This window comes from Rhincodon typus, chromosome 21, assembly GCF_021869965.1.
Source record: "Rhincodon typus isolate 14 chromosome 21, sRhiTyp1.1, whole genome shotgun sequence".
NCBI lineage: Eukaryota > Metazoa > Chordata > Chondrichthyes > Orectolobiformes > Rhincodontidae > Rhincodon > Rhincodon typus.
In genome coordinates, this window is record NC_063352.1 from 6192930 (window position 1) to 6208941 (window position 16012).

A 16012-nucleotide genomic window follows, 5' to 3' on the forward strand; every position below is an offset into this window, starting at 1 on the left:
AAAATGGTAGATGAATGCATAACGGATTGAACTGCCTGCTTGTTACTTTTAACACTTGATCATTTTGTTATTCACAACATTGAGTAGGATCTTTATTCTACAAACCAGTGAACTGCACGGAGTAGAGAACGTATTTTGAACTGCACAGCACAAATGATATGCCCTTAAAACTAAGTAATATTTTAGATCAAAAGTGTAAAAATAGGACATGTACATTTATTTCTCAAATTCTCAAGCAATGTTTTCATCAAATACAATTAAGCAGAACTAGCCACCACAAATCCAGAATCCGCACTCATATTGGATATCAGCTGCAAAGTTTTATTTATGAAAAAATACAAAAATCACTTTATAACAAAAATATTAAATGACAATTATTAATTCATAAGTACAATCTTGCAATAAAACTTTGCTCAGCTAACCTTAATTTAAAAATCCTCAGTGTAACCATTCATTTAAAACTCCCTGTATGCAGAGCATCAACTACACCATTTAATAATGATTTTAACACCAATATTTTACATTACTTTATTTTACCTCCTGTACTAGCAGATGCCCATTACAAAACACAGTCTTGTGAACTGTAAAACTGGAAGATTTGAGCCACATTATGAATTCTCTACTATGCAAAGAATGAAATTAAATCTGTGATGGTCACGCAGCATTATAAAGGGGGGTCTATTTATACGAGCTGTCATACAGCTAATACCTCATCCATGTTTGCTGTGGGGATTTAGAGATAATGTATATGGGTATGATTGCTATGTAGATTCTGGACCTCCCAGACGAGCACCTCATTGTATGCGACAGAGAGGAGAAACTTCCCAGAAGGTGTGAATTGACTGAAGTGAACAATATCATTATGCCCAGCGAAATCTTGGAATTTTCCACATGGGTATTGAATTAGTTTCAGAAGTCTCCCTGCACAAAACGAGAAACATTAAAAGTCTAGGATATGTAGCAATATTGCTTTTAGTGCATTTTGACCAAATTTCAAGCTTCAAACAATTTTATTTAATGCATCAATTATCTTCTGGTATTGAAATCTCCTTTCCGTTGAAACAAAAATAAACAACAGATCTTAGACTAGTCTTAGTAACTTATTTCTTATGGTCTAAACCAAACAATGAACAGAAATAGGCTGCTTGGTTCCTCAAGCCTGCTCCACCATTCAATAGGACATGGCTGAGCCAACAGTTCTCATGCCCACTTCCCTGCCTTCTCGCCAACTGATCCAGAATCTATCCGTCTCAGTCTCAAACACACACAAGGACTCTTCCCCCCACAGGTCTGTGGCTAGATGTTCCAAAGATGAGAAATCACACAACACCAAGTTATAGTCCAACGGGTTTATTTGAAAACTCAAGCTTTCAAAGCCTCACCCGAGCCTGAAGGAGGAGCAAGGTTCCGAAAGTTTGTGTTTTCAAATAAACCTGTTGGACTATAACCTGGTGTCGTGTGATTTCTGACCTTGTCAACCCCAGTCCAACAACGGCGTCTCCTCATCATAGATGTTCCAAAGACTCTCAACTATGAGAAAGGAAATTCCTCCTTATCTCCGTCTTAAAGAAACCCCTTTGTTCGGAGGCTATGCCCTTTGGTCCTAGACTCTCCCATGAAGGAAAGCATCCTATCAGCATTTACATTTCAAATCCCTTAAGAATCCTATATATTTCAATTAGATCACTTCTCATTCCTCTAAACTCCAATGAGTGGAGTCCCAACCTGTTTAGCCTTTGCTCATAAGATAACCCCTCCACACCAGGAATGATCCTAGTGAACCTTCCCTGATCGGCCTCCAATAAAATAATATCTTTCCTTAACTAAGGGGACCAAAACTGCTCATAGTACTCCAGATGTAGTCTCACCAACACCTTGTACAGTTGCAGGTAAGACTTCCCTCCTCTTATCCTCTAAGCTCCTTGAAATAAAGGCCAACATTTCATTAGCCTTCCTGATTACCTGCAGCATCTGTTTCATGCACAAGTGCTATCAAGTCCCTTTGTGTTGCTACTTTCTGCAATTTTTTTGCATTTAAATAATACTGTTCTTTTGTTCTCTCTTCCAAAATGAACAACTTCACATTTTCCCAAATTATACTCCACTTGCCAACATTTTGCCCACTTACTTAACTTATCAATGCTGCTCTGTAAACTTTGCACCCCTTTGCGACTTGCTTTCCACCTATTTTTGCGTTGTGTGCAAATTTGGCTATAGTGCATTCACTTTCTTCCTCCAAGTCAAATTGTCAATATATCAATTAAAAAGGAAATTCTATACCATATAGAACAGGAAGCATAAGGATTGATCTCAGGTGTCTACTGAATTGGCTGATTCACTCCAGGAAACAGAATTGTTTTGTATACCCCCTGCCCAAGAGGACTAAATTTTAAAAAAGTTTCAATTTTTAATGATCACATATTTTAGCATTTCAGGCTTGTGTCAGCCCTTTTGCTTCTTGGGGCATATTGCGGCAGAAATGCAATGACTAACATTTCCAACAAAAAACTGGGATAAGTTAAATTAGATCATTGCACAATTTCCTAGTGGGTCTTAAGATGTCATAATTTTGTGAGTTCATGCTAATGAAGTAGCCTGGCAAACAACGTTATGAACGTTTATACATACAGATCCCATTATTACTATTATTACGGGTTTTGTGCTGTAGCCTCAGGGTTTGACTTTAAACAGGAAAGATTTCTATAATCTATGTCTAGCACTAAATGATGAAAAGAATGGAAAGATACTTCAAGAAACCTTGAACCAGTACATGGGACAATGAAGAAGCAGAGACGAAGTACAATATTCTAGGCTGGTCCTTTTGGAAAGTGCTCTATGTGTTATAACCATTGCATCAAAGCACCTAGGTTACAGTACTTGATTCCATTTACGTCAAAACCATCAATCATGCTTCTATAATGTTAGTATATTTGCACAAAGCAATAAAGTCTATAAAAAATGTTGTACAAGTTCATTGTATTATTCATGAGACTACCAAAAATGATATTCAAATTAAGTAACTCCTTAACTGAGCACAGGAGTTGGCTGCTGCTTGTTTAACATTTGGATCCTTTTTCATTTTTTCTTTCCTTCCTTCCATCACCACATCCTTCCAATAAAGAACATCTCTTTCTACAGAATATTTTCCTCTGTACTACCCTCTGATTGTATAGTAGAGTTAAACAAACCTACGTTTACAAATATCATTTTAAGCCTAAAGGAAAGGAAATGCAGCAGATTAACTCTTAATTGTAACAGGACTTTTCAGTAACTCAGCATGGTTAAGTTCCCTTTCTACCATGGTGTGTTTCTCTGCCACTCAAAAGTCATTTATCACTTTTGTACATGCAATATTATTTTTAAAGCTTGTAACACTCATGACTAATTGAGAAGGTATGCGATTGCGTGTATTTTCCGAAGTCACCTGTGAGAAACTCTGGCTCAGATAATCACAGAACAAACTTCAACTTACCATTGGTCCCAATGGCAATAAACTGCCCTCCAGGAGAGGGGCTCATACTTGTGGCCCATTGAGGCAAAGGTATCTTTTTAATTGTCTACAAAGAGATACAGAAAAAAAAAGACATTAAGGTACAGAAAGGATGTTGAGACAAACAGCTCAGGTTGAACAATTTCAGCAAACCTGATCTTTGTAGACACTTCAAACCAGATTTCAGACCAATAAAAAGTGTTGCAGAAACAATTCTACATTGAAACCATCCACTTGAGTTGTACTGCGAATGGATGCTCTGCTCTAATTTGAAGATTAAGAACTCACTGCCCAAGGATGAGAATGGGTGAAGATAATGAGGTCTCAACAATTTGAGGAGCAAGGCATCACGTACATATTATACAGTGGACAGCAAAGTTATTGCAGCATGAAGGGCCAGAGGATTACAGCATTTTTATCATCTGCAGTGAAATCCAAATGCATCTAGGCCACTTTGGGAGTGATGGGCAGAACCATTAGGATTCCCTGCTTACTTTAAAAAGTATGCAAACCAATGCATTGTATGAAATTATGAAAGTGACCTCAGCAGTTCAATTTTCAATGCAGTTAGTATGTGTAATGCAGGATGAACTCCATACTTACAACAGATTATCCGACAGGTTGTATTCTATGTCCAAAGTGAAGCAAAGGGCAATGGAGGCAGCAAGGCAGAGGTCAGAAAAAAATTACAAAGGGTGGAACTCCATAACCAAAAGTTCAGAATTTCACCAAACAGCAGAAATTTCTAATCCTTGAGTATGAAGAATACTTGTATAAGTTTTTTCTAATCCCCTGGTGCCGATAATTTGTGCACTAATGTATCGTACTACAAAAAAAAACAACACTGCAGGCTTTTAAAAATGTTTGAATAAAGACCTGTAATTGACATATACCTGCTTTTTATATAGATTGTACAGTATGATCTCTGGTTTCGCTCCAAATCCCACATACACCACTATCCCACTTTGACTGCGTGAAAAGGCAGCCAAGCTCGGAGGGAGGGTACTTTTGTCACAGAGCTGACAGAAATAAAAAGAAATGTTGAAATTACACAACTGACCATCTGAAGCACATTCTGGTCTCTATTGCAACATTTATTTAGTAAGCAAAAAGCCTGGTTTGTCTTTATTTTTGAGTCTGGTGACTCTTCATCAGCAATTTCTGCTCTTGTTCCAGCAGATACTGTATATTTACGTATAAGTAGTTATGTCCCAGCTGAAGGCTGAGTCATTTAACATTGTTTCATATAAACTTAATAAGTAGTGCCAATATATCAATCTAACTTTGCCAGTTTCAGGATAACATAATTTGCCACAGACTTCCTCTTTTGAGGCCTGCACGTTCCATGACTCTCCCATAACAATTCTCACTTTCAGTCTCCCTGCCATCGCTTGCCTCTCACCCTTGCACCTCATCTCTCATCCTTTCTAATGACCTTATGCTTTGGATTTTATTTCATGGCTTTGCACTGAACTCAACTGAAGCCCTGGGCTTCGGCTAGTGGCAGAAGTTGGTTAGCGCAAGTAGTCCTGGAACTTCAGCTGATACCTGTAGCAACCACTAGTTGGAGCTGGTCAAATTAAAAGTACAGTTTGGAATTTTTTTATTGCATATTCTGTTTCTTTTATATTTAGTGATGGGTGGGGCTGATTTTACTTTGCCAGTTATTTATGGTAGGAATGCACAATACTGAACGTACATAGTTTGACATTTCAACTTGTACGCTGTTTTTTCTAGGCAAGAAATACCTGAGGGAACAAAATCTGGCTTTAAAATTGATTCCTATGGGAAATTATGATTCACTTGAAGTTGCGATTTTCAGAAATGCAACTACAACTTTAAGTGAGGATTACCGCAGTGTCTAACGATTAAAACACAATATTAGGCTGCAAAGATAAGAAAGGTTACAGAATCTGGTTTTATAGATTTGGCAAACATATGGTGATACAGATGGCATACATTTTACCCGCTTCCTAAAAAGGCGGAGGTTAGGCTCACCTCCGATTTAATAGGTGCTGGGAACGTCAACCAATCAATAAGCTCACATTGGTCTTTGTGCCAATCAGTAGCCCAAACACTAACACGTCGATCTGAACTGACAGCCAACCACATTTCACATCCATCAAGTCCAAATTCGTCATACTGGAAAAGAAATGCATAACAGTTTAGTGTGTCATACCTTACGCCAATTTAGCTGAAAGCATTTCTGCCGTTTAGCTGAATGATAAGTGCTCAGTAGAACATTGTAGATATTTTTAAACTTTGAGTATGCATTTAGTTTCTTGATATTTAATTTTGTGTTATGAGATTTTTATTAACCCTAGACTTACTTTTTTCCGTGTACATTCGATGGCAGTAATCGGCGAACCTTTATGATCACTGATGACACGAATAGTGATTCCTGTCCGAGAACTACTCACAGCCATCAGACCATCCTTACCTCCTGAAATGATAACCTCACCTAGGGATAAATGTGAAATATCTGTCAATGTTAATCAGACACTCCAGATCAGGGGTACTTGTACAATGGTGATAAAAGGATAGCTGACGGGTCTTCTGGGAAAAAGCTACGCATTTGTGCTGTATACTTATGATTAGCTTTCTAACCTACGTAGCGTATTTTCTATATTAGTAGCTAGTGGAACATACCATCCATTGAATATGCAATGGCACTGACTGCCACAGGATGGGGATGAATCTTCAATTCCATCTCAGTTTTCAATATTCCAAAGAAACGTATTGTGCCATCACTATATCCTGCCACAATTTGCTGTTTGTCAGCACATTTCCTCGAGTGGACTACTGGGCTCCATGCCATACATAAACAGCTCTGGAACATGATAGAGAAAGTTTAAATGTGAATGCTTTCTCACACAGAATCAGTTCTTCCATCCAGTTTTACTTCTTCCAGATCTAGTGATTAGTTTTTTTTTTATTCATTCACAGGATGAGGACATCGCTGGCTAGGCAGCATTTATTGCCCACCCCTAATTGCCCAGTGAGCAGTTAAGAGTCAACCACATTGCTATGGGTCTGGTGTCACATGTAGGCCAGACCAGCTAAGGATGGCTGTTTCCTTCCCTAAAGGGCATTAGTGAACCAGATGGGTTTTTCTGACAATCGACAATGGATTTATGTTCATCATTAGATTGTTAATTCCAGATATTTATTGAATTCAAATTCCACAATTTGCCATGGTGGGATTCGAGCCCAGGTCCCCAGAACATTATCTGCATCTCTGGATTAACAGTTCACCGATAACACCACTAGGCCATCACCTCCTCCGTTCTGATGAAACAACTGCTATACAGAATCCATGATGCTTCACATGTTTGATTAGTAGATTCAAAAAGTACTGTTCTAGAGGTCACTGATTAAAGAATAAGGGATCACCCATTTAAGACAAAGATAAAAATATTTTCTCACAGAGATTCATGAGTCTTTGGAAAGTTCTTCCTCAAAAGGTGGTGCAAGCAGTCCTTGAATATTTTAAGGTGGAGATAACTAGATTCTTTATAAGCAAGGTGGTAAAAGATTATCCATGGTTAGATGGGAATGTGGAGTAACTGAATGTCTTACTGAATGGCAAAGCAGGTTTGAGGGCCCAACAGGGCTAGCCATTCTCCTATTTCATGTGTTCATATGTAATAAATGATGGATGCTGTTGATGACTTAGTAACATCACTTGATATTGTTGATGAAAACTTCCATCATTTAGTAATTTTAAAGCAAACTATCCCTTACTTGTTCTGCATTTCTTTTTTGGTAACATACCTGATTAAGAACATGAAACTGAACCACCAGCTCGGTGGTGTGCATGACCCACACTCTTAAGCTGCCATCCTCTGCACATGTGGCAAAATGACTTTCATCAGGGCTAAAAGTCACTTGGTTAACCTAAAGAAAAATAAAACAGGTAAAATGCTCAACAATCTCTTGCTTATTTACACTTAAAAGGGCAACATCTAAATCCAAGTGAGAGTCAGATGTTGAAATTTGTTCACATTGCCATCCAAGTATGAGATTCTGAGGTATGATGGCACAAGACATATTGTGTATGCATTTAATACAAAAAGCACAAAGCTTTGCAAAGATGAGTATATTGTTTTTCTGTGAAAAGTAATTCAATCTTTCACTTAAAAATAAGTAATTTTAGCAACATTCTTTTACTTATTTTGGTGGTGATACAATATTCGTTCTGTGCCAATGTCTGGATTAGTCACATGCAAAACTATTTTGAAGTCAATTTTCTTTACACTTGTATCCATATTATTTTAATTTTTTTTATTGATAAAATAATTCTAGCAATTTATCCTTCATCTTCTATTGACCAGTGAAAAGGAATATGGCTCTAATTGTCAACAAAGCGACTCTCCCTTCCCAGCTTCCACGCAAGGCAGCTCTGACGGAATTGAGTACTCATTAAACTTCTCCATGTTTGAGTGTGGCTCAGCTGTGACTAATCTCACATTTAAGCAACTTGAAAGTTACCTAACCTTGTTTCTGTGGCCACTGATAAGTCGGATGCTGGTGTTTTCAGCCCAGTTTATATACCAGAGAGTTCCTGCTGTGGTCCCCACAATACCCATGTTCATGATATCATCAAAGACTGCACTAACTATTGTACCATCCAGAATCATTTCATGTTCCAGGAGTACTGAATTTGACCTGAAAGGAAAATCAGAACCATTAAAATGGCTGACAAGTTATCCATCCCAGACACAAATAATCTGGACAAAGTACTACATTATGACACTGGAACAGATACACTTAAGTGGAATCTTATTCTATACAAACCAGTTTCTAAATGTACAACAGTTAATCTTGCCTATTTAGTAATCGCTGTAAAAATATAACTTAGATTAGGAATGCCAATCTAGTACATTCATCCAAACAGTGACAAGCCTCATTACAGCATCATTACCTTGCTCTTGTGCCCTCAAGTCTCATCTCCTGTACTGCAGCGACTGCCCAGAGCCTGATTTTCTTTGTGTTACTGCCAGTCATCAGGCGATACCTTCGACTTTGCACAATCCCTGTAAGAGAAGAATTGCACAGTATATAGCACTCTATCAAACTGCATTAGCAACTGTGCCATATTGTACTCATACTTACCAATCTCCCCCTCATCTGCATCCCAAGTCATGAAACACCTATTCTGTTGGGTGTCCCATGCGCAGATTTTCCCAGTGTTGGTAGCAGTATAAAGAACTGAATCACTGTTATAGCACAATGCTGTGAGTTCATCAGCACCAACTTCATCCGGGATTGAGACTCTGTGAACCTGAAACAAAATCATGTACAACATTCTGAATTATTAGAACAAAAATCAAAACTTTCCTTGCCCAAAGGAACTGATTGGATAAGTATCTGAAATGGGAGTAGGAAGTTATGTTTTGGATGCAAATCAGCAATGAACCATTATCTCAAGTTATCAGGCTCCACTCAATCTTAAGAAGCTGGTTATAAAACAGCATATGATGCAAGTCAAATGTTTGCTCCTTGCCTTCATATTATGGACTATACGTTTTCTAACTTAAGAAATAATTGCCTCACTAGGAAATAATTTCACTATCAGTATACTGATCATTGGTTTTAGCTGTAAAATATTTCTGGTCCTAATAACATTAGTACAGAGTAATATCTGATCAGTTAATCATCCTGTTCTGCTACACTGTAGGGTTGTCGAACTGAATAAATCAAACTCAGCACGCAAGAGGCTGGTTAAATATTGCTGTCTCTACTTGTATTGAGATTAAAAATTGATGGAGTGACAACTGTGGAATTTCACACATGGTGCACTTTATTTTTAAAAGGAAACCCAGGAATTATTCAATTCATATGAGTATGTAATGCTCTTTAATGGTTTACTAAAGTTTAAATGTTCAGGTGGCACACAAATGACCTAATTTTGAGTCTTCTGCGTAAATGCTGTTTGCATGTTTTTTCACTGTACAAACCTATTTTTTTCTACATCAATCCTTACTTTCATATTAGTCAGCTATACATCAAGAACAAAAGACAACTATGTCAGAGCAGTAACGGTGCTTTCCACCATTAGGATTGGAGCAGGAATTTTAAAAAGTTGAGACAGGAAAGATCCTAAAAGCAAAGAGGGCAGGAAGAATAAAGGTGCTATGAAGAAAACAAGACAATCCAATATTTTTAGTTTTATTCTTTCAGGGTTTGGGGATATCATTGGCTGGACCAGTATTCATTGCCCATTCATGAATTTCCTCAAGAAGGTGGTGGAAAGCTGCTTTAACTGTAGTCCTTATATTGCATAGGTACATCCATTGTGCTATTAGAAATATAATTAGAATACATATTACAATGCTGTCTTGCCTAATGCATGGTTATTATCTAGAATTTATGAAAGCAAAACATTTAAATGCAAAAAGTTACACAACCCAAGTAATTGTAACATCTACTGGATGAATGATCCAAGCTGACCGGGTTCAATCTTCACTCTATGTGGAAATAGCTGAACTTGGGGTATTCCCAGTCAAGGGCTGGGTGCCTCAGTTGCAGGACCGCAGGACTGGGTCAGATTAGTGCCAACAGCATGGGGTTTGATTCCTTTTGTTGGGATGAACCTGCATCCTTGCCTTACCCTTGACAGAGGTTTTGGCACTGAAGCTGGAGTTGCCTTTGGGCAGGCAATTCAAGAAGTAGTTCCCAGATTAAAGAACAGACAGTCTGCTCCTCAGTGGAATCCATTAACCTTTGCTAGAAAATGAGATCAGGTAAGGGCTAGGCGATTGCTACATTCTGATGCTTGCTGTTTATCTTAACAAATGAAGAATGGCACAATGACAGGAGAGATGGTAGCCTTAAACTATACCCAAAGGCAGTGCCTTTAGCAGAAAAAAGGGAAAAAGGGCGAAAATGGTAGATTCCCAGAATATATAAGACCAGAGATCACCTATAGATGCAATATCTTGGGGGATAAACAATGAGACAGGTGAAGCCATTGTTTGGCAAGTTACTCACCACATGTTGCTCTTCTACATAAAACATGATTATAAAGCTGCATCAAAGCTTGAAATTAAATGTCGTTCTAGTCAACTATATCCTTGCGGAATGCAGTAACTTCTAAAGAGAATGTATAAAATACACAAAGGACAAACCCAATCGTAAATATCATTTTAAAAAAAAAAATCAAGAAATACATTCAATTGCTAAAACTAACCTTGAGTTGGACCTCATTACCAGTCTGCTCCACCAGCCAGAAATGCACTCCTCCTACTCCAACACAGGCAAATTCATTAACCGCAGTCGGATCAAATGCTAAATCATGGAGAGGATTTGATATTCTTGTTGTTGACAACAACTCATACTTCCTGGTATCCCATAGAGCAATTGTGAGATCCCTGTAATCTCCTGGAAAAGATTAGATCAATCACCATTAGAAACCTTTGGGAACCACATGATGCAACGCGTACACCTAATTTAAATTTTGAAGAACACAGTACCATTTCTATATACGAAATAAATTAAGACAGGTTACAACCTTCTGCGCTGACTGTGGGACAAATTCAAATATGTTTCAAATTATAAAACCTACAGTAAAATGTGCAATATTGTTACAGATCCATTATATAATCAATTCTTTACAGCTCTGCCTTTACCAAGGCTACTCAAGATGGTATCAAGTGGAAAACTGCAGACGGTACCATGCGACTCAAAGCTTGGGACTGCAAATAATGCTTCAATGTTTATTCATGCTTGAAATGTTTTTTTACAAATCTGATGTCTCACCTCATTTGATATCACTTTGTTTTAATTTTAAGCCACTTTATTTGTGAATTCACCTGATAAATTTTAATCACCTGAAACAGTGAGGGGGTGGATTTTAACTTTGAAGTCTTATAAAACAATTGCAAACCATCCAACTTCTAAGTTTCTCAGCAGTGGGATGCAAAGCAAATGGTAATTTAACTATAACAAGGTGGTGTCTCACAAGTTTAACCACCATTTCAAATGTACACCAGGCTGCCTGCATTTCCTGAGCCCCAACAAATCCAGCAGCTACTAGTGCAGGACCCCATGCTGAGGGTCTTCCCAGTTGTCTGTCACATCCAGCATACCTGCCCCACCAAAACCCTCACCCAGTCAAAATCTTGAATCCCTGCCCCCAACACACCCCAACCCCCACACCAAGATCAGGGATCAAAAACAAATTCAGCCTGCCGCCTCTTCTTCAATGTCCCACATTTGACTGGAAGTCATGACACTCAATTATCCTGGCTTTTGGGTGGCTCAAACTTCACAGCATGTGGAACAACCCCTGCTTCTTGGCTTCCTCTGACATCCCTAATCCCTTCGTGGCTGTGCAGATTTTCAAAATTTTCTATTAACTGTTTCTTTCTTCACTGTTTCTGCCTGACCCACAGTGTTTTCTAGCTTTTTCTGTTTTTATTTAAGATTTCCAGCATCTGCAGAATTTTGCTTTGGGACATCTGTTAGCAGTGGAAACAACTTGCATTTTACTCATTCCCAAGAAGGACTGCTCTCAAGGAAATTAGACAAGCCTGATCCCAAAAGCTTAACCAGCCTATGCTTTTGAATATCAATGCTTTTCTTTTGGGAAATAAACTTACCGAGAGATGGCATGTTGCTCATAAGCACTATTTATCATAACAGATATATTTTACTTTTTTTGACAAAAGATGATGATGAAAATTCCTAAAGTCAGGAGGCATGATCAGAGCAGAGATGGGAAAGGATGGAAGTCAGGAAAAGTTATAAAAGGTATCCACTCAAGCTCTCTTCCCAAAAGCAGGTCCTTTGTCATTTTACTAAACAAAAAAATGAACTGTGGATGCTGGATATCTGAAACAAAAACAGAAATTGCTGGAGAAACTCCGCAGATCTGACATCTGTGGAGAATGCAGAGTCGATCAGGTTCTCCAGCAATTTCTGTTTTCCCTTTGCAATTATACTTTGAATCAGAGAAAAGGACCATGACTTTTCTTTTAACTATTTGGGGGTCTGGTGTCTGCCGGAAGGCAAGCCCTTTGTCTGACACAACATGAACTGGGATCATGTTCTTGGCATTATTTTGAGGGAAACATTAACCATGTAGCCAGCTGAACTAATGAACCCCCTATAAAAATCAGCTATGTCCATTGTGGCAAATTGCTGTTTCTAAACAGTGTTATTATTTATATATAATATTTCTGCAACTGGATCATGGGACGAGGGCTATCTTTTCCATAGATCCATTAAGCTGATTGCTGACTAAATGAGTTAAGAATAAAAGGAAGGGAAAAGAAAAGGAAACAGTAATCATAAACATAAATTAGTTCAATGCTTTTATGGTTTCAAATCAACTCATTTTCACTGAGGTTCAAAAATAAAAGTCACTGTCCGAGAACAGTAAAAATCCAAAAATAATTTGCCTTGATCTGGTCAATAACTTCATTGCCAAGTTCAGTTTATTTTTTCCAAAGATGCAGCGGTTATAATCAATGCAGAATCGCTGTCCTATAACTTTTGTGGCACATACCATTGGATCATTAATGAGGTGCATCTTTAAAAAGATCATTTCTAATATATACTTTGTTGAGCATTCAAATTCAGCAGGTTTAAATCTTGCCCATTCTTTTCTTTTGAAACATTCAAACACTTGCTAAGGTGGAAGATGATAGTTCATAAAATGAGTCAAAATCTGCTAAGGTGTGTTGTCATTACTGTAGTCGCTTTTAACTATTTTAAAAATTCACTCATGGGACACGAACATCGCTGGATAGGTCAGCATTTATTGCCCATTCCTACTAAATACAGCTATACATGTAACAACTCTGTCCCAAGTGCAAAGCAGTGATCTGAACCTACCAGCAGACATGAAGAGCCGGTCATCTCTGGAGTAAGCCATGGCTTGTACCTCTGTTGTGTGCTGACACAGAACCGTCTTACAGCAGCCACCTGCCACATTCCAAATGAAGATAGAACAGCCAGTCTTGTTCTGATTTCCTGAAGCTGAGGCAAGATCCTTCAAGATGGAACAAACAGCAAAAATAAGATAATCAAATTTTTAAGGAATGAAGTCACTAAATAAAGGAATCCTCAGAGACTCTAATTTCACAAAGGCTCTACTCCAACAAACATTTTGTTCAACTACAAGCTGAAGAAGTGCGAACAAAACATGAATATTTCTACAAAAACTTATCTCCCTGTGTGTTTGTGAGCAGCAAATGAAAAAGACAGATCACATTATCTTAGCCTGTTGCTCTTCCACTACACAGGTCATGAAATATGTTTTAGTTTTGCCCTGGAAGTTGAAGAGATGAAGAAAAGTGTAGTGTAATGTATTATTTTGGGTTGGTAATGAGTTAATTCTAACAGTGTGACATCACATGATTTTGTTTCTCAGACAGCCTCATGGAAGATACAAGTCAGAGCTCTAAGATGTGTTTCGATGTTGTTCTTATTTTAAATACCCTTGCAGACTCTAAGTATTTTGTATTTGTGTAATAATACCAAGAATACAAGAAAGAGCATGGTTTAGGGCATGCTTAATGGCCTGCTTAATATCTGCAACTTGAGCCTGTAAATGTAAATTTTCAAAGGGTCACAAACCTTCAATCCATGTCATTTGATTAAATTTATAGGTGCACCAGCCCCTATTAGGCTTGATCGCCTACAACAAATGGCAAGTGTATTTCTTGAATAAGTGGGTAAATGTACGGCAGATAAAATTTAAGACGACAATTAAGAAGGCAAATGGAATATTGTCCTTCGTTGCTAGAGGGATGGAGTTTAAAAACAGGGAGGTTATGCGGTAGCTGTATAGGGTGCTGGTGAGCCCACACCTGTACTGTGTACAGTTTTGGTCTCCTTACTTGAGAAAGAATGTACTGGCACTGGAGGGGATACAGAGGACATTCACTAAGTTGATTCTGGAATTGACAGGTTTGACTTACGAGGAGAGATTGAGTAGTCTGGGACTATACTCATTGGAATTTAGAAGAATGAAGGGGGAGATCTTCTAGAAACATATAAAATTATGAAGGGAATAGTTAAAATGAAGTAGGGAGGCGGTTTCCACTGGTGGGTGAAACTAGAACTAGCAGGCATAGCCTCAAAATAAGGGGGAGCAGATTTAGGACTGAGTTGAGGAGGAGATTCTTCACCCAAAGGGTTGTGAATCTGTGGAATTCTCTGTCCAGTGAAGTAGTTGATGCTACCTTGTTGAATGTTTTTAAGGCAAAGATAGATAGATTTTTGAACAGTAAAGGAATTCACGGTTATGGTGAGCAGGGGCATAAGTGAAGCTGAGTCCATGAAAAGATCAGCCATGATCTTATTGAATGGCGAAACAGGATCAACGGGCCAGATGACCTACTCCTGCTCCTATTTCTTATGTTCTCAAGTGTCACGTGGATTAATGTGAGGTTATGCACTTTGGTTAGAGAAACAGGAAGTCAGATTATTATCTAAACTGTGAAGGAAGGAGCTGTAACAAAACCTGGGTGTCCTTCTACATCACTCAGTGAAAGGAAGCAGGCAGGTGTGGCAGGCAGTGAAGACGACAAATGTTATATTGGCTTTCATAGTAAGAGGACTTGAGCTCAGGAACAGAGATGTGTTCCTAGAATTGTACAGGGCGTTGGGGAGGCCGTACTTGGAGTATTGCGTGCAGCTGTGGTCTCCTAAACTGGGGAAGAATGTATTGGCTATGGAGTGAGTGCACCAAAGGATTACTAGACTGATTCCTGGAATAGCAGCACTGATATATCAAGAAGCACTGGATTGGTTATGACAATAGTTATAGAATAGTAACGGGGTTGGCCTTTTAGGACTGAGATGAGGAGACATTTCTGCACGTACAAAAGTAACAAGCCTGTGGAAGTCTCTGCCACAGAAAGCTCGAGGGCAAAACACAATGTTTTCAAGGAGACAGATACAGTTCTTAGGGATAAAGGGATCAAAGGTTATGGGTTGAAAGCAAGAACAGGGTACAAAGTAGGGTAATCAGCCATGAGCATATTGAATTGTGTAGCAGGCTCGAAAGGCCGAATAACCTACTCCTGCACCTGTTCTCCAAGCTTTTATATTTTCTTCAAATCAGAGTTTATTAAATGACATTTTATACTTATTGGTGACAATAAGGGATCATTAAATTAATTTCAACACAAAGTAGCACACTACCTCTTCTTCTTTCCTTCTCTGACAAACTTAGTGTGAAAAGAGACTATTACATGTGAAATGGATTTATAGATTAAAAGGATTACTGCTTCAGAGAAAAAAAAGTCACTTAATGATAATTCAGGAAGCACTAACCTGCAAACCTATGTTGAAGACATTTCCATAATTAGTAGATTAGTGACTAAATACAGCACTATTTACTGAGGTAACAAGGTGTGGAGCTGGAGGAACACAGCAGGCCAGGCAGCATCAGAGGAGCAGGAAAGCAGACGTTTTGGGTCAGGACCTTCCCGAAACGTCAGCTTCCCTGCTCCTCTGATGCTGCCTGGTCTGCTGTGTTCCTCCAGCTCCACACCTTGTTACCTCAGT

General features: G+C 38.5%; 1 protein-coding gene across 1 annotated transcript in view; it reads right to left on the reverse strand.

Moving 5' to 3' along the window:
• Nucleotides 1-243: 243 nt before the first annotated feature.
• The window catches only part of wdr90 (WD repeat domain 90), a 69609-nt gene continuing 53840 nt past the window's right edge, over nucleotides 244-16012 (reverse strand). Inside the window, exons 26-37 of the mRNA XM_048609666.1 lie at nucleotides 13331-13487; nucleotides 10683-10873; nucleotides 8606-8774; nucleotides 8415-8526; nucleotides 7987-8158; nucleotides 7265-7387; nucleotides 6140-6320; nucleotides 5821-5951; nucleotides 5489-5632; nucleotides 4384-4509; nucleotides 3473-3557; nucleotides 244-921 (exon numbers count right to left, since the gene is read on the reverse strand). Coding sequence (XP_048465623.1) covers nucleotides 734-921; nucleotides 3473-3557; nucleotides 4384-4509; nucleotides 5489-5632; nucleotides 5821-5951; nucleotides 6140-6320; nucleotides 7265-7387; nucleotides 7987-8158; nucleotides 8415-8526; nucleotides 8606-8774; nucleotides 10683-10873; nucleotides 13331-13487 — 1779 coding nt within the window. The 3' untranslated portion in view covers nucleotides 244-733. The remainder of the gene's footprint in view (nucleotides 922-3472; nucleotides 3558-4383; nucleotides 4510-5488; nucleotides 5633-5820; nucleotides 5952-6139; nucleotides 6321-7264; nucleotides 7388-7986; nucleotides 8159-8414; nucleotides 8527-8605; nucleotides 8775-10682; nucleotides 10874-13330; nucleotides 13488-16012) is intronic.